General features: G+C 39.9%; 1 protein-coding gene across 1 annotated transcript; it reads right to left on the bottom strand.

Moving 5' to 3' along the window:
• Window positions 1-2476: 2476 nt before the first annotated feature.
• Window positions 2477-6167, bottom strand: SLITRK1 (SLIT and NTRK like family member 1). The gene has a single exon (XM_007439070.4). The coding sequence runs from the start codon at window positions 5845-5847 to the stop codon at window positions 3772-3774; it is 2076 nt and encodes a 691-aa protein (XP_007439132.1). The 5' UTR covers window positions 5848-6167; the 3' UTR covers window positions 2477-3771.
• Window positions 6168-22666: the final 16499 nt, after the last annotated feature.

Genomic DNA, 22666 nt, shown 5'->3' with positions numbered 1-22666 from the left:
AAAGCAAGTTATGACCTATTCTTAGCTCTATGGTATCCCAGCAAATGATCTGTCTCAAGCTATAGACAAAAATAAGCAATCTTTCTTTTCCTCTGACTTTCATCCCTGGTATTATTGAAACCCCTTTTAAGTTTGATGAATTGAAGGCTGATTCAACTGGAGGTAGCATCTTTTACCAGCATACACTTTTACAGCTCACAGTGTTTCCTCATATTTGAAACACAGCAAAAGGTGTATATACATTGATACCTATATACCTAAAGCCCTAATAGCGAAAGCATTCATGCTTCCAATTGCATAAATATTATGGAAGCAGTTATACGTTGTCAGGATGAATAAAACATTCATGGAGTTTAATAATAGATATGACTGAGATAAATTGAAATATCTCTCCACATTACTCATTCACTGCTATTATCCCTTGAAAGTATCTATTTCCTTTTATAATGGTATAAAAATCCATGAATATATTCAGCAGATATGCAAACTTCCTTACTTGATAGAAATCTAAAATATTTATATTGTTTTGCACATTATTCATCCATTAATTCTGCTTCAGTTAAAGCTAAGTTCCTTTCTAAAAAAGTGAAAGAACTTCAAAAGGCAATTTCAGAATAAATAAATTCTGAGAACTATTGTTACTACTTCATAAAAGTGATTTCATTTACTTATTCTACTTAAAATATACTATGCTATGACAACAATAAATCGTCAATATTATGTCACAAAAAAAAAGAAAGAAAATATAATCCAAATACAGCAATCCATTTTTTCAATTCATTTCAGTTTTTTTTTAAAGAAAGAAATATCAAGTAATGTTATGATATGAAAAGCAACTGGCATTTTGTTAGTTTCATATAGGATCTGTATTCATAAAGTGGTATGAATTACCTAGAACTCTGTGTTTTGATTGATGTTCTGTCAGTTCTTTACACATTAATCCAACCATACCTTTATAACCAATTTGTGAATAAAACTGCTTGTTCTTAGATGGTTCTGAGAACTGATTGATTGATTTATTGAGCAGAATTTTGTTTTTAAATTGAAGACAGATTAGGCTAAAGTAACTATTCCCTCTCCCTTCCCCACTTTACTCATATAACATTCTGGTTGGAAAAACTGAAACAAGGTCAGGGGAGGGTAAAGAAAAAAAATGGTAAAGGGCCTTTTTAAATAGTTATAGTTTGTACAGAGCAGCAGAGAGTTGTATTTTCATCATCATCATCATCATCATCATCATCATCATCATCATCAATCATCAACATCATCAAAAGGTTATACAAAGTAGATAAAAGCAAGACAAGGTTTAGGAAATTTCCCAATGCTTGACTCACATCACATTGCTATCTCCACAAAGGTTCCTCTATGTTTCAGCTTCCTTTCCTCCCCCCATCTTTTTTTTTTTTTTTAACCAATTGATTTCGGGTACCTTATTTGGTCATTCCTTCCTCTCCTTCTCTTTCTCCTCTTAAGCACCTGGTGCACAAAAGCAGACAGTTTATTCTTATATGTGTATTTATTTGTTAGTTACCCAGACTCTCCCCCATCTGTTCTCTCTGAAGTTACGCTTAGTTAGCCCATTCCAGTGTTTTCCTCTTTAAAAGGATGTCTCTGCCTACAGAAAGCCAGAAGCAACGTGACTGAAATCTTTCATTTCTCCCCTGGGATTTCGATTCGGAAGCTGCAATTGATTTGCGGGGGGCTTTCTGCCTCCACATGTATTCTCTAGTTAAGGGCCAGCCTACTGTGCAAGGGAAATCAAAGGAGATGGTATTGAAGTCGGACGGCAGGAACAAGAGGGGTTTATTTCAAGTCTGAAAGGTGGCAGAATTCAAATGGGGTGGGGGGGAAGGGAGGCTAGGAAATTCCATTACTAATTAGTTGGGGGGATTTTTTTTTCTCCACTCTCTCTCTCTCTCTCCATCCCTAAGAGATGCTGAAGCCCAATCACCATCAGTACTCTCACTTGTCAATCATTGTGTTTAAAGAATTGCTGCCCAATGAAGTCAGACCCCCATATTAATGAGAGGGATCTAAGGAATAGTCAATTAAATCAGACTCCCATCCAGCTCCCTAGTTTATCTGCAGTGTGCAACCACAGCAGTATTGGCACCAACGGCATTTCCAGTATTAATAAAGGATTTCAGTGCTGCATTCAGGGGAAGAAAGGAAAGGGGTAACAACTGACTGCTGAAATGTACATGATTTTAAGACCGCAAGACTCACCCAGGAATAAAAATAAAAGGTTTCCCCACCACCATCACCACCACCACCACCACCACCACTCTCAGAATAAACTAAAATGAAATAATCCCACTGTGGGAGTTAGGACGTGACATTGGGAGAATTAAAATGAATGACCCAAGCCTTGAAAACATTTTCACTTTAATACTGAAAAAATATGCCATTATAAAATCCTTGAATAGAATTAGTAAGTCTTCCTTGCTCTTTTTTCTCAACTCAGATTTTTCTCAAGATATTTTTATATTTTTTTCAGAGTTTGATTTACAAGAGCACAAAAACCTTCTTTCATTCATCTTTGCAGCTTAAGCATTCAAGTGGCATTCACTACTCATGCTTAACTGCTTCAGGCTCTTGGTTTTGTTTGGTTTTGTTTGGTTCTGTTTTTATTTTCTTTTTTTTTTAAAAAAAAGCAAAAAGCAAAACCAAAACAAGACAAAACCCAAGTAATGGATATTTTAACATATTGATCAACAGAGAAAACCCCAAGGATACTTGCTTTACATTCAGATGGAAAGGCATTCTGGATATGTCAATTTCCAAAAGAAGCTTGAAAATAACCAGAAAGAAATTCATCCCCTCCTCCCTCCCAACAAAGAAAAAAATCCCCCAAGAAAGTAAATTTCTCCCACCCAAAATGCAAAACCTGAACCCAGGAGAGTATAAACCATGCAAACATGTCTTAAATAAAATCTTTACATTTTTCCTTGTTTTTTTTTTTTTCACAGTAAATGGACAATCTCTACTGCCTAGCAATCACACAAAAATAATGGCGAAATGGCACTTTTTATTCTTATTATACTGTATTTTGTATATAGAAAGTTTGATACGATGGAACTTATCAGGTAAGAGGGAGGACGAGGTGAACTGGACGCTGCTTCCATTTGGGGCCGAAGCGTCCCTGGGTGGTTTTGTATCCATGCGAACCATGCAGCAACTTGGGTTGGTTTGTTCTAGATCAGAGTTATTTATTTACAATACATTCATGCCTTCGTGCAACTCGACTCTCCTGCCTTATTCACAATGGGGAGGGCACAAGCAAGAGCTGTTCTTCCCCATCACACCTAGGGCACTAAATCCACATAGGTATGGATCAACCTGCAGGAGAGTGTATTCACTCTTTCTCTTGCTGCGATTTCAAGCCAACCTTGGCCTTTTGATTGGATCTTTTATTTCTTTCCCACTGGTTATACAGTGTAGAGTTACACAACCTCAGGTTGAGGCTAGGCAAATAATAATAATTAAAAAATTAAAATAATAAAAAAGGCAGGCCTCCACTCATAGTGTTGGCCCAGGTTTGGTGAGCGGGTAGGTATTTTTCACCAGAAGGTAGCTTTAAGTGGGCTAAGCCTCATCCCTTCTTGTGGTCCAATTCACATCAGCGGACAAGACAGTGATGCACAGATCAGGAGAAGAAAGCTTTGAACCACTGAAGGGAAGTTGAGGTTGCTAGCTGCTGAAGTTGAACTGATTGCCCATACATGATGTTACTTTTTAACTTTAAATGTTCTAGTTCCTCACTCTCATGTCTCAGTCTGATAGGGAGTGAGAGCCACAGTCATACACTCTATGCGCTCCATCTGTATTGTAGGGTCCATTGTGCCAGTAGGATGAGTCACAAACTGTCTGTAAAGAGTTGATTTCAGAGGCAGAAGAGTTGGCATCCCTTCTTTTGGAGCGTTTCCGGTTCCTCAGGATGAAGACAAGCATGCCAACCACCGTGAAGGCAGAGGTGACAAACACCAACAAAAGGCCAGGCACCAGAACTGAGATGGAGACCCTACTAGTCTCCAAGTAGGAATTAGAGTGAGTCCCAGTCTCAGCCAAGCCAGTACTGTTCTTATGTGTGGAAGTCAAAGTGGGCATGACTTTGAGTTGAGGGCAAATGGCCTCATTGGAGAGGGATTCAAAATCCTCTTTAAAGAACTCTTCTGGAGTCTCACACCTTAAGTCACTCATCATTACCTTGGGCCGCAGCATCTCCACCCACTGTTTGAAAGGGACAATTGGACATTTGCAGTCCCATGGGTTGTCATGCAGATCTATTTGGGTAATGGAGGTGAGTTGATCCAGCACTCCTGCCACTGGCAGATAAAGGAAGTAGTTATTATGGATGCTGAGCTTAGAGAGAGATACTCCAGCAAAGACATCAACCGGAAGAGACCTCAGAAGATTGTTATTCAAAATGAGGACTCTCAGTTTAGGCATGGCATTGAATGTCCCTGGCAGGATGAGTTGGATGACATTAAATTCCATATTTAGGTACTCTAGGTTTTGCAAACCATTGAATTTCTCTCGAGACAGTATATCTAAATAATTATTGTCCATGTAGAGCCACACCAGCTCCAGTAGATTCTTGAAAGTGTTGTTCTCCATAGTGGCAATGTTGTTGTTGCCCAAGTCCAGTAGGTTGAGTTTCTGATAATCCACAAAATGTGACTTGCGAATGGTGTGAATCTTGTTGCCCCTCAGAAAGAGTTCATGGACATTGGATGGCTTAGGCTTCAGATCCACCAAGCTGCTGATGTTGCCATCATTGCAGTTCACCTTGAATCCTCCAGGAATCTGATGGCAAGTGCAGGTGGCAGGGCAAGGTGTATTACTGGAAGACTTGCCTTTCATGGTGTTGATTGAGCTGGCCATCGTAGGTCTGGACTTGATTTGCCAGTTGACTGGGATCTTGGTACCCCCATGAGGTGCAGAACCTGGTGTGGCAGAATCTTCCTTGCCATGGATCTTAAAGGGAGTGGGAATAGGGCCAGGATCACAAGTCTCCTCTTCTGCAGGGGGAGCAGCCAGGCTGGAGTCCACTCGGGTTTTTCTGCACAACTCCTGTTCAGTTGTCTCATTTAAATCCTTCCCTTGCAATCGTGTGGGAGCTTCACAAATCACCCGACCGATCAAAGCATTCTTGGGGATGTTCTCCAGCCATTCTTTCAAGGAGAGTAGATCACAGGTACAGTCCCAAGGGTTGTCCTCCAGCAGGATCTCAGCAATGCCTGGGATCTGTTCCAAAACATCCTCGTAAGGCAAGGTTTTCAGGCGGTTGCCTCGTAGGTCCAAGTGGGTAATTGGCACATACTGGAACACATTGGCTGGTAAGATGCTGATCAGATTGTCATTTAAAATCAGCACCTCCAGCTTGTTTAAGTCCCGGAAGGCCCCCGGGTCAATATCCCTCAATAAATTAAAATCAGCCTGGAGATATTCCAGATCATCCAGCCCCAAGAAAGTCTGCTTGCGAAAAGATTTGAGCTTGTTGTTGTTGATGTGCAGCCTCTTCACCAGCTGCAGCCCCAGGAAAGCCCCCGGCACAATTTCGTGCAAACCGTTGTTTTCCATGTGCAAGCTAACTGCATTGTAAAAGTTAGCGAACTCATTGGGGAAAAGGCGCGTGAGGGAATTGCCGTGCAGGAACAAATGGTAGAACTGGGAAGTGGGGGCTGAGAAACGTTGCAGGCTGGTGAAACCCTTCTTCTCGCAGTCGACGTGCAAGTCGCCTTCGATCTCTGGGCACGAGCAGATCTTCTCTTTGCAAACGTCCCCCGTAACATTCCCGGCAGCCAAACAAAGAGACGTCTCCAGCAAGAGAATCCAAAGCAGCATTTTTACACCGAGCGAGTCATTCCCGAGCTGAAGCACACAGAGGAAAACTACAAGGCAAAAACAAAACAAAACAGGCTTCTTTTCAAGCCGGAGCCCAGTCAAGTTCCTTCCAGGCACGGAATGTCCGAACCATCGTCAAAAATGGGGGGAGGGAAGGTTTGGGGGGGGGGGGAACGGAAAAGGGAGATAAAAATACAGTTGTCTTGGCTAAAGAGGAATGCAGTGAGGCGGAGGGTTGAGAGACGCCGTCTGCTCTCCTTTTAGCTCTCTCTCCCCCCGCAAACACTGCAACAGCCCGGACTCCAGTCAGCAATCATATCCACAAAGTCTCCAGATACACATGGGGAAGCACAAGAAGAAGAACAAAAATTAAAAAAAAGTTGGATACCCCCCACTTCATCAACTCCCCCTCGGTAGCCTCCCCGCCTTCCCCCCGCCAAAGCGAAGTCGATCTCCGGCAGCCTCGGCTAAGGAACGATCTCGCTAGGAATCGCCAGAAGCGGCCGCTGCGTCTGCAGGAGAGTGGCAGGGCTGGAGGGACGAAGGTGGGAGAAGAGAGCTTGCTGGGTGCATGGCTTGGCTCCGGACTGACCTTGCCTCTCTCGCGCAAAGCCGGCCTCGGCGCTGCTGCTGTTGCTGTGGTCGTCGCCCGGTGCCCGAAAGACCCCCCACTCTTCTGGGTGCTGTCCAGTCCCCCTTGGTGCTGAAATCACGCCCCAGCCTAACGGCGGGCTGCCGAACCAATGGCGCTGCAAAAATTCTGCAATCGCTGCGGTTTTGCTCTGTCCACCGCTTCCCTCCTTGCGTTCGCTCTCCCCCTCTCGCCTCTCGGTCTCTCTACTGTCTTTCGGTAATTGCGCTCTGTCTTTTTCCGTCTTTCATCATCTCCTTATTATTATTTACTCATTTACTCACTCCTTCACGCGTCGAAGGCAGGAGTTGTTAGGAGGTTGTGCTCTTTCAAGCCTGGCGCACTCAGAAAGATCTGACACCCTCTGCTGAGCCGCAGTGGCAAAAATCCATCTGCTGAGGGAATGTTGGAGAAGCGGGGGGGGGGGGGGGGGGCGGAGAGATGAGGGAATCCGGGCGAGCGAGCGAGTGAATTAGAAAGGAGCGGAAAAGAAAGCGAGCAATTCAGGGCAAGTTTGGAAGGAGAAATGGGAGCCTCAACCGTCCATCTCCCCGACGCTCTTTCCCGTTCCCCCTTTCATAATGAAAAGTTGAGCCCTGCCTTTCTCCCTCGACCAGCGTTCCCGCCCGGCAGGCGTCGAGCGTGGAGCAGAGCTCGTTCGCCAGGAAAAAGCAACGGAGTGCGCCTGCGGAATCCCGGTGGGGTTTGACTCGAATCAGTGTCAGGAGTCAAGCGACTAGCGATCGGAGGTAATTAGACCGCACACCATTTTTCCACGTCTTGCTTCCTCCCGCCCTGCAGTACAGTGCCTCTCACACTGCGTTTGGCGTCTTCTTGCCGCCTCTGGCTGGTTGGCTCGTTCCCGTTTTTGCGTTTTACCCTTTGCGGAGCCAGCCCTAGCACTGGATGCACGAAGACGCGGCTTCGCGTGTCATCCCGGACCGGTGGCAATCCAGGGCCAGGCACCGAGGCACTGCCCTTCCAATTCGCCACCCGGAGCATTCAGAAATGGGTCGGAACGGTCACCGCCTGCCCTGCTGACTGCCTGCCCGGCATCGGTCCGAGAGGGTCCTCAGAATGAAGCCTTGTGAGGACCGGGGGGAGGGGAGAAACGTTGGGCGACGCGATGGGGCAGCAGCTGGCGGCCAGAGGGTGAGTGGCAGCGGAGCTGCGGCCAGTGAAGGGGTGTGAGATGGCAGAGGGCGAGCGAGATTTCCGTGTGAAGCAAATCACACTGCAAACAGGGGGACTGTGCCGTGAACGGAGGAATGCACAATCTTCCTCCCACTAAGACCCACATTCCCAGTGTGGGATCCATCCCAGTCCATCAAACTTCCCCTGCACATTGTCTAGCGCCTCCACCGTGTCCTGCTCCATCCCCACGAATCCCCTTTCCCAGACCCAGTGGCGCTGTCACACATTCTGCTGACCCTTCTAGCGGGGAGGAGGATGGGGGAAGCGGTGGATCTTCCGCAACTCTCAGGCAGTGCCGAAGAGATACTTATAAGGAAGTCAGCGGGGCAGCTGGTGCAAAGCTTCCTTTGTGTAGATCTGGATGAACCGCTGGGTTAGTTTTTGCACTAGTCAGCTTCGTGTCCGTCCGGTCCAGAAGGGGCTGGTGGGGAGATAGTTCTAAAGTGTCAGTAATGTGTCTTTCCCGGCGTTTCAAGCGAAGCAAAGCTGGGCAAAACACTTTCCATTGGCTGCGAAAGTGCTTAGAGATATGTGATGGCTCTGTGTGTGTGTGTGTGTGTGTGTGTGTGCATGTGCGCGCGCGCGTGTGGCTGGGTATTTAAAAGAACTGCTGCATGTTTTTTGAACATAAATATATATATATATTGATATCCCCCTCCTTTTCCCCAATGCATGGCCAAGCAAAGAACCAGTTGCATCTCGATGGTGCAAAGAATTCCAGGTCCTAAATCATTTTGTAGTAAAGGAGACTGGCCCCAGCTTCTCATGTCAGGGCTGGTGTGTTACATGTTTTCCCATCAGGAACTGGACTTGCTCCTAGTTTCACAGATCTTCCATCCCACAATTATGTTGGTTCTACTAGTGAACTTCATGTCCAGCTAGACAGCTAGTAAGACAGAAGAAGGTGAAGGACTGTAGAATCTAAAGGAGTCTGAGGATCCAGAGTCTAACTACAGTGGTACCTCGGGATATGAATGCCTCTACTAAGTACGTCTCAAGTAAAATCAGGGAGGGCTGAATTAATACAACATTCACTTTAATAAGCATTTCACAGCTTCCATCTGCCACAATTCCTGATAATTTGTAATAGTACCTTGTGTCTCTGTCCGCCCCCCCCCCCCACAAAACAATTGGTGAATCTATCCTTTCCCTGTTTTTTTTTTGTTTTTTTGTTTTTTTGTTTTTTAATCCTGATTAGATTGTAAAGCAGGATATTTGTTTGCTTTGCCCTTCATATTCTTGCCATGTTTTTCCTGCACCTGACTGTAGGATTTTGGTTATTTTTATTTATTTATTTTTTCAGCTGTCAAACTAAGGAAAATACAGATTTCCTCCTAAAAAGAAATGGAGGAATCAAGATAGAAATGAGAATAGGAGCAAATAAACCTTTTAAAAAACTGGCAAAAAGCAAGAAAGGCAGAGAAGGGAAGACACCCACAACTTCCTTAAGATGAGCTATCTGGCTCTTACTCAACATTCTTTATTTGGGCTCTGTTAAAATTATTTCATCTTTGGAAAAAGATATGAGCCTGGAACAAAAAAAAAGAAAAAAGAAAAAAAGTGGGAGTTTAAATGGATGTATTTATGGGGGAGGGAATGTCTGAGAACTGAATAGGAAAAGTAGAACAGTCTTTTGCCATATTTGTTTTAAGGGCTTTATCTTCCTCTCTGTTTCTCTCTCTGTTTCTCACACACACACACACACACACCTCTGACTCCCTGCTTTCCCTTTGCCCTAGGAAGAGATAACCTAAAAAGAAGGATGTGCATCAGTCTAAGGTTATTTGCTGCTGCCGGGAGTGCCTACAAGTCCTTTTCCTCCACAAGGGACAATACTATAAGCAGTCTTGCTGCATAACTGTCTAGTTCTCGTTTTTATCTCTTGCTTCCTGGAAAAATGAGACTTCACCCTTCTGCAGCCTGGCAAGAGGAACCTTGCAGTTTTACACTGTATGATGGGGAGGGGGGAAGGACAGAGAAAAACTATGCTTCCCATGATAGGGTTCTGTGACAGTCACCATGTGGAAGCTGTAGCTCTCTTTAATGAAAAATGCTTCTTAAAGATACATGGATGGAAGGGGGAGACTTTCTTAGTCAACTGCATTAACCCTGAATTTTTATTTTGTGGAAAGGCTTCTGTATAACTTCTAAACATTGCAGGCCCAGCAATTTTCATTCCAGAACATAAACATTAATTCCTTATTCCATAATAAGACAATGCCTGGAATTTCAGCTGCATCCTGTTCATTTCCTCATTGCTGTAAGCTTGCATGGAGAAAAATCAGGAAAGTGGAGCTGGATTTCTTAATTTTTTACCTGAAATTTAGAAAGCACTTACCACCAACCAATAAGCAGAAGTAGAATCAGTGAAACTATTCCCTTCCCATTTGCAGGGCTCTTTACCAAGGCCATGCTAATGTGTATTCCTCTAATCCTTGAGTTAGCAAAAAACAAAACAAAAAAACCAGCATATTGGTATAAGACAGTGTTGTCCAAACTTGGCCACTTTAAGATGAGTGGACTTCAACTCCCAGAATTCCCCAGCCAGCATGGCTGGCTGGGGAATTCTGGGAGTTGAAGTCCACTCATCTTAAAGTGGCCAAGTTTGGACAACACTGGTATAAGATGTACTGTCTTGGTAGCTCAGTCATATTCTGCCTTCTGAATGAAGTTGAAGACAGGTGTCTTTACATAACTGATGGAGGACAAGTTAAGGGAAGGGATTGGAGAATCCCTTCTCCCTTTTGCTTTCCAGCTGGAGAAACATACACCAGACATTGTATCTGAAGTGGGACTGGGAAGATGTAAGTTTTGACATCTTCACAATTCACATTGGTTTTACACTGGATTTTTACATAAGTGCATTCCAAGGAACCCAGGCCAATAATTGTAAACTGGGTTTCCTTTTGGAAATGGGTTTATTGCTCTTCTGGAAAAAAACTGCTATTCTATTCCAGAACAGACTTATTATGGAACAGCACTAAAACCATGTTTGGAAGTAGCCCTCAAAACAACTGACAGGTGAAGGAGAGAAGCTTGCAACATGAAGTGGGAAGGAGTTTTCTCACTGTAGTGAGAACTCTCCCCGCCCCATGACTTTTGGCTCTTTTTAAAGTAGTAAATCAGCAATAAAAATGACATTTTGAAAAGGGAAACTTTCAGCAAAAAAAGAGGAGGATTCTGAAATTGCCTTACATTATACAGGCTGAAAAGTCACTCCCAGCTCTAGTGTTAATACTGTTGTGTGTTTCTATGCACATATGCATACACATTCCTGCATCTATGCACCTTTTACCACCCATCAGTGAAAGCTTTCTTGATGCTGAATTAAATATATAAATCAGAGGAACCCCATAATCACTTCTTGTCACTTTTTGTGAGATGGGCGATATCTAAATTTGAAATATAAATAAATAAATAATCCCAAATGTCATTGCAGTTAAAGGCACCTCCTGTAATTCTTGAACAGATTTCAGGGAAGTATGTTGGAGTTGGGGGGATAAGATTAGGATTTTTTTTTTTTTACAAGTTTTAAATGAAAAGCTAATGTATTTTGTCATCCAAACACTTCTGAATTTGAATTAATTGGTGTTTGGAGAGAAAGAAATTATTATTGTTATTTTTATTTAAATACAAAATTAATCAGTCTCACTTTTCTCTAGTAAATTTCATGGGGGGGGGGTGCTCTTTTGCTGGATGAAGAAGGGAGAAGACAGAGGCAACTCTTAATATTTTAGCAGACTAATTGAAAAAGAAGATTAACTATGAACTGCAACCTTCCCCATCCTGCCTGCAAGGAGGAAAAAAATAAAAACAGGGGAAGGGACTGCTAGCACTGACATCTGCATACAAACACACACATCTAAACATCCAAAGATTTTTCTTAAAGCAGATCTAACACTCTTTCACAGAATGCTAAACCTGAATTTAAAAGGAGTCCCCATAACACCTAACCATTAGTTCAGAAAACACTGTCCAGTATTGTGCGATCAGATTCCTCTGCAGCAGTCAGATGTCCCATCTCTTCAGCAGCCCACGCCAAATGGCCATGGAGGATAACACTGGGTGGCCAGAAGGGAGGAGGTGAGCCTGCAGCAGCCTAAAATAACAAGTGAGAACTAGTCAGATTCTTGTCCTTTACCTTGTGCCAATACAGCATCAGTGAGATATTGTAGATCATTCATAAGGCAAGACTTGTACCAGCATTTAAAAAAAAAACAACTTAAAAACAAAAACAGTTAAGAATGAACTTAAGCTATCTAAGTGGCATGCTGAGGATGAGACAGTGTGACTTCATGAGGACATATCCTCTTAAATAAGTTACAGATGCATCTTCAGGCTGTAGTTAGCAATATATGAGGGTGAGCCTACAGCAGATCAGTTCAGCTTCCTGGCATCGTTTCTATGGCTCCAGAAAGGAAGACTGGAAGCACAGAAGTAGATTTGCATTTGAAGAAAGTTTCCAACAGGGTTTGGCTTCTTGGAAAAGCCTACATTTACTCCCTTGTTGGGTGGGAAGTCATTGCTCTTTATTGTAAGTACTTAAACAGTGGCTGGGAACTACTGGTTAGATGTACTGTACTAGCCTCCTGGATCAAATCTAAACAATTTCCAACCCTATGATCAACATAGTTCCAAAATATGATTAATCTTACCCAAAGCAAGTTCATAAAATCTCATTATGAATATTTCTCATCATCATCAATTGTCATTCCTGCACACTCATATCACACTTTACTAAAAAGGTAACATTTTTAGTACCAATTAACCAATACCAATTAACCATACCAATTAACATTTCATTTCTACTCTGTCTGAAAGCAAGGGATTACTCAATGACCAGGGCTATAGTTGAATCAGACCCAAATTCAGAATCACTTTAACATTACTTGAAAACATGTGAAGTGGTTGAATGCTTCAAGCCATATGCAGCGTGCATTTCCTCATCACTGAAGAATAATAGCCATTTCTGTGCAAATGAGATTAGGGAGAGTACTTCTAAAAAGGCCTAAGATTTAACATCACTTATTTTAGAAAACATCAAAAATCACTGAAAAAACAGCAACAACTCTATTTCTTATTTTTCTAATGGGAATTAAACAAACAAGAAACACCTGGTAACTAGTAATACCTAGCCATCCTTTGCTGATCTCAGTAGACTAAACAGAGTCTGTCCAGATTAATGCTTGGATGGAACATTATCAGAAACTTGTAGTTTAGAGAGAGAATTGGGGGATAGGAGAAGGCAAGAGCAAATCTCTTCTGGGTATAGGTAAGAAAAATACGTGGATCTGTGTTCAACATGGAGACTTGACTTTTACTTTTGTACTGTAAAATGTGCAAAACTAAGAAAATTTTATGAATATGGCAACAATGTTGTTAAGAGTTACACTAGCTGGCTTTTGGGAGAAAGTTTATACCATCTTATCACTTTATGCAAAGGCCAATACATATATTACCAAATTACATGACTAAATGAATTTTGAGAAATTGAAATATACAGTCAGTAATATTTGTAGTGTATCTAGAAAACATTTTAATGAACTTCATTATGAAAATATGGGCATTAAGACAGGCTTATAAATGTTAGAAAATTAATGGAGGAGAAGCCTCTCACTGTTCCTTAGTTATTTAGCTGCTGCTTCTTCTTCTTCTTCTTCTTCTTCTTCTTCTTCTTCTTCTTCTTCTTCTTCTTCTTCTTCTTCTTCTTCTTCTTCTTCTTCTTCTTCTTCTTCTTCTTCTTCATCATCATCATCATCATCATCATCATCATCATCATCATCTAATTTTCAGTAAGCATATTTAAAGCCAGACTAGATTCTAAGAAGGATGTTATATGCTCATACCTGCAGGGAGTAAAGTAGGTGACCTTGACATAAATATGCAAGAACTGTTACCTAGGCAAAAGGCCTGAAACATTTTTTTTTAAGTCCTAGGAAAGAATATGTTATTCAGAACTTGCTCAGGCAATGGCTTCCTGATTCACTGGGGTATAAGAAGAAGTGGAAGTAGAGCAAATCAGACTTGCAAGATTCTGTTATTGTAGCCTGTCTCAATAAAGTATAGTTCTATTCTTCGTATGGAGTTGATTTTCTGGTCTGATCTTTCTAGTGTACCTGACAGTCCTGTACTTCTAAATTCTCAGAGAATCAAGTTGTCTGCTGTTAGAAACAGAAAGACTGGAAACTGATTACATGCCAATTCCAGATGACCTGGGATGGTACAAGCTCAATTAAATCCTTGGATTCATTCAAGACCAGGTCTATTGAATTTAGGTCTCATTGAAAACATTGTAACAAATTAGTCAAGATGATTTTAGCTTTCTTACTTCTGAGCTCTTTTAAGCATAGGACCAGATATAGCAGGTATACATCTCACGCCTACTTCAAAACAGTCTTCTGAAGCAAGGGCATGTAACCTACTCAGGGATCTAAGTGTGCCTCTGTGTTGATCATTGCTCAGCCTTCTTAGTGTTACAAAAAGCTAATAGAAGTAAGAATGTACTTTGCTCAGGCAAATGCTTGTTCAATAACATCTACAACTGCCACTAGGGGGTTCTAGTCAGATCTGCATGTGGTCCAGTTAGACATAATCCGTATATATTGACTAGCTAAGATGCACAAGGTAAGATTCCATGGCATGTCTTTGTGCATAAAATCATACTTGTACAAGCCATAGGGTACTGAATATAACCATATGTCCCATTTGATAATATGGAGGCCTTTATATAATGTGCTTCATATAGGGGCAGGGACTACAGCCAGCATTTTTGGGACAGTGTCAATTCACATATCCTGCTAAGGATAACTGTTTTTTGGGACAGTGACAATTTTTGGGACAGTGACAGGTGTCACATATCCTGCTAAGGATAACTGTTATATGGCAGTGAGCAGATTTGATCAAGATGTTGCCCTGCTTGACATCCAATCTAGTATAAATCTGCTGTCAGGACAAATTTCAGGGCCCCCATAAAATGCCATTGTTACAACATTCTAGACAATGGAAGATTAGATGTTTACAATCAATATATAATATAGCTCTGCACTTTTACTAATTTGATCTCTTTAAATTCCCTTTCCCATCTTGACACATTTGAAACTACAAAGAGAAGTGCAATGAAGCAGCCAACAAGTTATAAAACAGAATATTAAATTGATCAAGGTAGACTGGCCTTATGATGCACGTGACTGTTAAAATGGTATGCTGCCCTTTTCTCAAATAAGTTATTATGTAATGAAAAAGGTTTTTGTTATTTAAAAGTCACTGCAGTATAATTGTGAATTGTTCACATACACAGAACCACTCTTTTTTCATAAAAGTTCAGAGGAACAAAGAGTACGACTTCTGAGTTTCATTGTAGGCATTCCTATTACTATGCTATTTTGGTGCCATATATTTCTACGTAAAAGGTATAGGCTAGTTAGGCTGGGTGTGGTTTTCAAATTTTTTGCAGCTACTTCCATATAAAAAGACTTAAGATCTCATTATTTTCTGTTAACTTCAAACCACTTATCCTGATTTATCTATAGAGTCTTTTTTCTTTTGTACCCACAAACATCCCTTGGCAATGTATTTTTTTTGCCACAATCTTATGTTGTTGTTTTCATCTTGTCCCTAATTCATAGATGATATGGGCTTAAGTTGCCATTAATTGTACTGGTGTTTAAAATACTGCTTCTTCCCCTTCTTAGAAACAGCCCAAAGGCAGCTTCAAGGCTTTGTCACCCATTATTTTAGAGTCAAGTTAAGTAAGTTCAGTGAAATGACACATAGACAGTAGAGGCATGATGGAGATCAAAAACAGTGAAAACAAATTTAATGTGGGCATAATTTTATGCCAGTTCAAGAATGGATGGAGTTGATGGCTACTCAGTAATGGCAAAAAAGCTTAAAAGACATAATAAATAAATACAAATACCTGCAAATAGAAGTAGAATGACTATGGCAAAAGAATGTAAAGATAGTACCAATAGTTATAGGTGCCTTAGGTGCAATTCCAAAACATCTGGAGCACCATTTGAAGACCATGGCATTGACAAAATCACCATCTGTCAATTGTAATAGGCAGCTTTACTTGGAACAGCTTACAGCCTGCGACAATACCTTTAACATCATCAAACAATAGCATCTGCCTATCCCAGGTCCTTGGGAAGGACTTGATAGGTGGATAAAAATGCCAAATCCAGTCTAAACAACTGGCTGACTGTGTAACCCACCATAATAATAATCCAAAAATTGTAGAGCTGCTACCACATTTATGAATCTGCTGTAATTTGTTGTTAAATTACAAAATCTTTTAAGGAATGGCAATCTCTAAATATTTTGGGAGAGAGAAAGAGAAAGAGAAAGACAGAGAAAGAGAAAGAGAATTTGGAGCCTGTGTCAGGAACTACCTATGAAATCTTTGCAGAACACCAGTGATCCCTGGCCAGTGCCGTGAGGTATGTTTTAGTGATACAGATTGAACCAATGTGGTGTAGTGGTTAAGGTTTTGGACTAAGATGACTAAGAGACTCAAGTTCAGTTCCATTCTCTGCCATAAAAGCTCATGAATGATGACTGTTCTTGGACCTAAGATCCTTTCTTAGCCCAACAGACCTCAAAGGTTTGCTGTAGTGGTGAAAAAAAGAGGGGGGGGCACAGAATTAAGCTGGAGGAGGAAAAGTAGAATATAACTCTAATAATAAATAAATAAATAAATAAATAAATAAATAAATAAATAAACAAACACACAGGGAAGATTAATTTTAAAGGGTTCTCACACAACACTACCTCTCCTGAGTTGTTCTTCAGATACCATAGGATCCTCTCAGTGTTTAAATCAGACCTGACCTTTTGGTTCCTATTCTGAGCAGGGTCTATCATCACAGACCCTTGCAAAGATCAAGCTCTTTTGGGGGGGGGGGGGAAGGCTTGCAAGAAAAATCATAACGCCCACTACAAACAGAAAGAGGAATGTCAAGAAAAGCGTCTATTACTAAGAATGAACATGTCCCTTGGAACTCTGAAATTGAAGCCTACAGACATTTAGTTTCCTGAACTAGCTGCTGCTGGAGAATTATCAGGAAACATGGATAAAAGAGTTCCAATTTTAAATATCCTGCTCTGTACGAAAATATATATGCTTTATGTTAGTTGAGCAGAATAAAATCGTGGTGTCTGATTCCATATAATAAGGCAACATCAAAGCAGGAATTACCTGGATAATGTAATAGTCAAATGGCTTTTTGTTGTGGAAGAAAATCCATATGTCTTGATCTTAACATCATCTTGCTACTCTCCAGTAGAACCTTTTTAGAAATATTGTAAAATGTTAAATTACTAAATGTATCTAAATGCAAAAGTTATGTGTTTAGAGTGAGAATTTTCTTCCAACAGTTTGATTTAGATATAACATGTTTTTGACTTTGTCATGTGTCAAATGTGAAACCTCTTCAAATGTTACAGAGCAAATCTTGTTCATGTTGCTACAGTAATGCATGTATGCATCTTGTGACGGATGTGTTGAGTTCTTAAGTTACACCTAACAGATCCAGTGGAAATAATGTTCTCACTCTTCTGCAAAAGTAGCAGAGCAATGTATGCAGTTCCTCTGATCATCTGAAAATGGGAAAACAGTCTTGAGCAACATTAACATCATGGTGACTCTGTTCACATGACTTCTTTATACAGGTTACTGAATTAACTCCTTGTATTGGTTCACACAATGCACTGTGTGAACAACCAAACTGACTGGGTTCTCACAACACACTGAGTACAAATACAAAACCTAACCAAGGTTAAAACTAGCCAGATTACTAGTGTAATATTGTGCCAATGCAATTCCCAGGTCTTTAAATAACCCAATTAAAAATATTGTGTAAACACTTTATTGAGTTCATTAGGGCTTCAGAGACTTGTCCACATTTTCTTATTTCTAACGATGTGCAAAACATTTAAGATCATTTGATTGAATACCCCTTCCCACTTTTGAATTGAATCATCAAATAAAATTATTTGGTAATTTAATGAACCTTTGTGCATACACAAGCATACCTTTTATCAGTGATTAATATTGAATTGAGTTGATTACTTGAATCAAATATTGGAATGGAAATCATGAGTTAAATCTCTTATTCAGATTAGATCGTGGGTAGTTCACATAGTTCTAGAAATTTTATCTGTGGCCATTCTGAGGCTCCTTCTGCTCTAGAATCTGAGCATATAGGTGTGTGTTGAACCTCCACTTTTAGGAGATTTTATCAGATTTTTAAAAGCCCCAATGTTTTAATTGAAAACACATTTTCTTAGTAAAAGGTTCAATTTTTAAATTACATTCACATCAACAAATCACTGGCAGCTTTTGCAAAGAAAACCTTCAAAGAACATCCTGCATTTTCCACAAGTGCAGAAGTACCACTTGAGTAGTAAATTTTAGCCCTGACATAGAGTTCACAGTGGTCAGGAACAGGAAAAAGCATACAATTTGGGTGGGGTGGGGTGGAAGAGTTACTCTGTTTGAAATGTCACTGTGACAATGGATAAATTTAACTCTATGGAACACTCCATACAATGTAGAAAGGATCCATTTTCCCTCCCCCCTCCCCCCCTCCCCCAAAATAATCTCTGGCAAGAAACTTCTCCTGGTAATGAATTTGTCTTTCTGAAAGAAATCCAATATGATAGCTTGGAATATCTCCAGCCTTTCACATACTTAAATCCCCCAAAGCCAAACAGACAGCATTCTTTCATGCATGTACTTTAAAGGGAGTTCAAAAAGTCTTGAATGTAGTTGCTGATTAAAAAAAATAAATAACACAAATAATACACAAGCATCAGGATGCTTATTCTGAAATGCTAATTATGAAGCATTTGAGTTCTGGTTGCCCAGGCCTATGATTGTGCTATAAATTTATCACAAAGGCATTTGGTTTTTAGAGCTCCTTAGGGATTCTCCCAGCAGCCTTTCAATCCTTTTCTGGGAAAACTGTTTTGTTTTGATTTTTGTCCTGTTTGGAGATAGCCACACTTAGTGGGGATTTTCAAGTGAACACTTTTTTGGCAACATGTATTTAGACAGTTTAAGAACTGGATAAACATATAAGTCCATATCAAAATTATTATTATTTAATTCATACTCAGTTCTGTTAGACAAGGAAACCGCTGTCATCCACCTTGCAACAAGAGGGAGATGCAATGGGAAGGCAAATTACCCAAAATTAGGAAGGAGATACCTTGTAAAAGGTCTCTTTTGTTGATAAGTAAGGGTGACATTAAATTAAGTACAATCTTCATTCATACCTTCATCAAAACAAAACAGCTTTATTTTGTTTCTGAGAGTTTTCTTGATGAAGGAACTACAACATCGGGGGAGGAGGAGATAAATAACTGAATCTTGCAGAAATCTGGGAACCTGAACATTATTTGTGAATATTTCAATTATTGATGAATGGATGGAATTGACAATCACAGTTTTTCACTTTTCTTCTTCTTTTTTTTTAAATTTAAGGATAATTTTTGTTTAGTGAGAAAACACAGGCAAGACCAAGGTTGCTAGGAAACCTAACATCTGTATTCATTTCCCCACCATGACAACCACTACAACAAAATGTAGCTTCCTACTTAGGTGATTTGTACAAATTTGGTATTTCTTTTGTTTTTGAACATTGGAAACCTTAGAAAAATAAAAACTATTCCAGAGATTTCATGAGACTAAGCCATGGAGTTCTGGAAAGAATTTTGCTCTGCATATATATAGCCCTAAGCTCTTTCATAATAGATTTCTGTTTTCTTCACAGAAACACAAACAACATTATGCTATTGTGTGTATAAAAAATGTTTACTTAATGATCCTGAATGGATAAAGATGCAGAGATTCAGCGTAGTGTGTTACCATTTAATAGTAACATGTAAAATCATTCCTGGAAGCAAAACATAGAAAAAAGTTACTTATTAATCATCAAATACTGAACTGCAGAGCATTCATCTGGGAAACTTTGATTGAAATTTCGAATAAAGAAATTATATTAAATTAGTCAGGATTATTCAGAACTCAGAGAACATTAGTGAAGATCCAAATAATGATGATACTATAATTCTATTTAGGAGCTTTGCCTCAAAAGGACAGATTAACAGACATATGAAGCTTATTGGCCCCTTACTACATGTCATTTAACAGGAAATACTATTTTTAGCAAACGTGAATAGGAACCCCATTTATGCTTTTTATCAGAACAAGTTAGGGAATCAAAAGATGATTATTAATGATTTGGAGGGCAGGTTGGTATGCACGGTGCCATATCACTTACAAGTGTTTCCTACAGTATTGAAGCATAATATTGAATAAGACTCTTACTAGATTAAGGCTACAAACCTTTACTAACTTACCTAGGAATAAGTGCCACTTAACTCTGTAAAACTTTATGTCTGAGTAGGAAAAAAATCACATTGTTCAGCAAATGTGGAAAATATGAAACTGAGTCATGAAACTTGCTTATGCTGTTAGTTCATTTGATCAATCACACCTGAGAACCAGCTCCCTAAGAGATCAATTACAGATCGATTATAATTAATGATACTACGATCTGCTGCGTGCAAATCATAGGTTTATTTGTGAAGCACTTATGCACATATATACATATATAGTTGTTTCACTAACAATATTATTGTATCCCCATGGAGGAAAAGAGGTTTATTAGGGGTGGCATGCACACCTGGTGGGTCACTCTGAGTTTGGTGTGCTCCACTGAACAGTTTGCTTCAGGCTGTGTGTGATAGTCTTTCATTTCTAGGGAACTGAAAATTCCAGTTCAAATATGTCCTTTCCTGTTGTAAATTCTTTCTGTAAGATAGAATCATACTTCGGGTTTGGACAGCTCTGATCCTGGTTTACTGACTTGGAAAATGGCTACTCATATCTGGCATACAAAAGGCACAAGATGTCAGAAGATATGGAACTGGATTTCCTTCACTTTTCCTCCTCCTTCTTCTGTTTACTAATCCAGACTTCAGTGACATTTACCAATGGAGACATTTTGAAAGGAGGTACAATATATTAGTTTTGGGGAAGGACGGTGTCATCAAGAATACAAAAGAGTTAAACTTGTCCATCCACTGCTAGTTGCTATTTAAACATTAAAACATGCTTACATAACAGTGTAATATTGACTCAAAAACGTGATGGCAGGAATTGCTCCAAATCCATGCAGGCAATATATTTATTAGGCCAACTCAAGTTTTACAACATCATTCCAAGTTTTCTAATTTGAATCAAAGTCATCATTCTGTTGAAAAAATACCCTAAAGAGAAGTGCTAAAAGACAATCAATTATTCAAATACAGCATGAGTTTTACTGTTAATTTGTCATAAAAGCAGGGTTTCTTCTTGAGATGTACCACTGGTCACATATATCCAGCAGTGTTGCCTAAATAGTATCCATGATAGAATAACCTCTAGCCTTTCTAGAGACGAGAAAGTATAATCTGAAATGAGGTTCACCAGCAAGGGCAGCTTTAAACTAAATTCTAAAGTTATCCTTCAATATTTTATTGAATTCACATACTGTATATAGCAATAATCACCATTCACAGCCAGACAAAATCTCCTCTGTTCTGAAACAGCATGAGACATCACATTATTATGACATTTGAAAAGAAAAGAAATTAAAACAAACAATTCTTTCATCAGCTGCTAAGGAAAAGATCTGGAAAGTTTGAGATATAAATATCTCGATATGTATGTATATTGTCTTATGTACACTTATGCATTCTAACCTCTTAAGTGTTTGGTTCTTCACATTGGCTGACCATTGATCTAGTTTAAAGAGATTCTTCTGGAGCTCTTCACCATCACTTTTGTTTTTACCACTCTGCATAGTTCAGTATCATCAATAAAATTGGCCAGCTCTTGGGCAGTGATAAGCCAAGCTCATTTATAAATCAGTTAAAAATAACTGGTCCCAATACAGATCCATATGGGACTTTGCCTCTTACTTCCTGTGAAAGAAAGGAATGGAAAAGAGAGTAGATATAAACATCAGGTGATAGCAGGTAAATCAGTTGAGAGGTTTTCTCATAAAAGACAGTTTAGCCCCACTTGGAAAGAAGCATTTCAAATCATTCAATGAGGCTCCATCTCATTAACTCACTATAAGCAAGGATGGGGAACTTTTCTTACAGCTTCTAAGTTTCTGTATATGCCTAGACTAACATTAACGATACCTTACCAATACCTTTGTCATTCTTGCTTCTTCACCATGCCAAGCAGTGTCAGGCTTGGCATTTCCCTTCATTTAGGAAATTGGCCATTTATTTTCCCTCTTTGCTTCCTGTTTTTTTAACCAGGCGTCAATCCATAAAAGACCAAATCCTCATATCCCATTACTGCTAAGTTTACTCATGAACCTTTCATAAGGAACTTTGTCAAAGCCTTTTTGAAAATCCTAGTACACAGTGTGGACAACTCAACTTCATCTATGTACCTGCCGAACTCATAGAAGCTCTAAAAGATTGGTGAGGCAAGATTTACTTTCACAGAATCCATGCTAATTGTCCTTCATCAAAGCTCTATGTGCCCAGCTATTTCTTTTCTTTGTGTTTCTACCAATTTGCTTAGAAGAGACAGTAGGCTAAGCAGCCTATCATTTTTCAGATATCTCAGTCCCTTTTAAAAATTAGTGTCACGTAGGCTGCTGTCTAGTTCTCTGGCACTGAGCCTTATATGAGAGAGAAGTTACATATTTTTGGCTGGGTCAGCAGTTTCACATGAATTATTCAAGAATGTTTGGGAAGATGCCATCAGAACCCAGTGATTTGTTGAAGTTTCCTGAGATGTCTAAAGTATCTTCTCCTGTTACCTCTATTTGCTTTAGTTGTTTCAATTTCTTCACTGAGGAAATCAACACACCTGATTTACCTGTTCTATATCTTCAGTAATAAAGACATTACGCAAAAGGCACCTTCAATTTTCCTATGATCTCCAGTCTTCCTTGAGGATCCTTCTTGCTCATTTCTCAT

The sequence above is a fragment of the Python bivittatus genome, unplaced genomic scaffold, assembly GCF_059951505.1.
Source record: "Python bivittatus isolate LINGU-HERP-01145 unplaced genomic scaffold, Pbiv_v1 ctg000060_np1212, whole genome shotgun sequence".
Classification (NCBI taxonomy): domain Eukaryota; kingdom Metazoa; phylum Chordata; class Lepidosauria; order Squamata; family Pythonidae; genus Python; species Python bivittatus.
The sequence above is the reverse complement of the archived record's forward strand: the minus strand, read 5'-3'. Positions and strand labels throughout refer to the sequence as shown.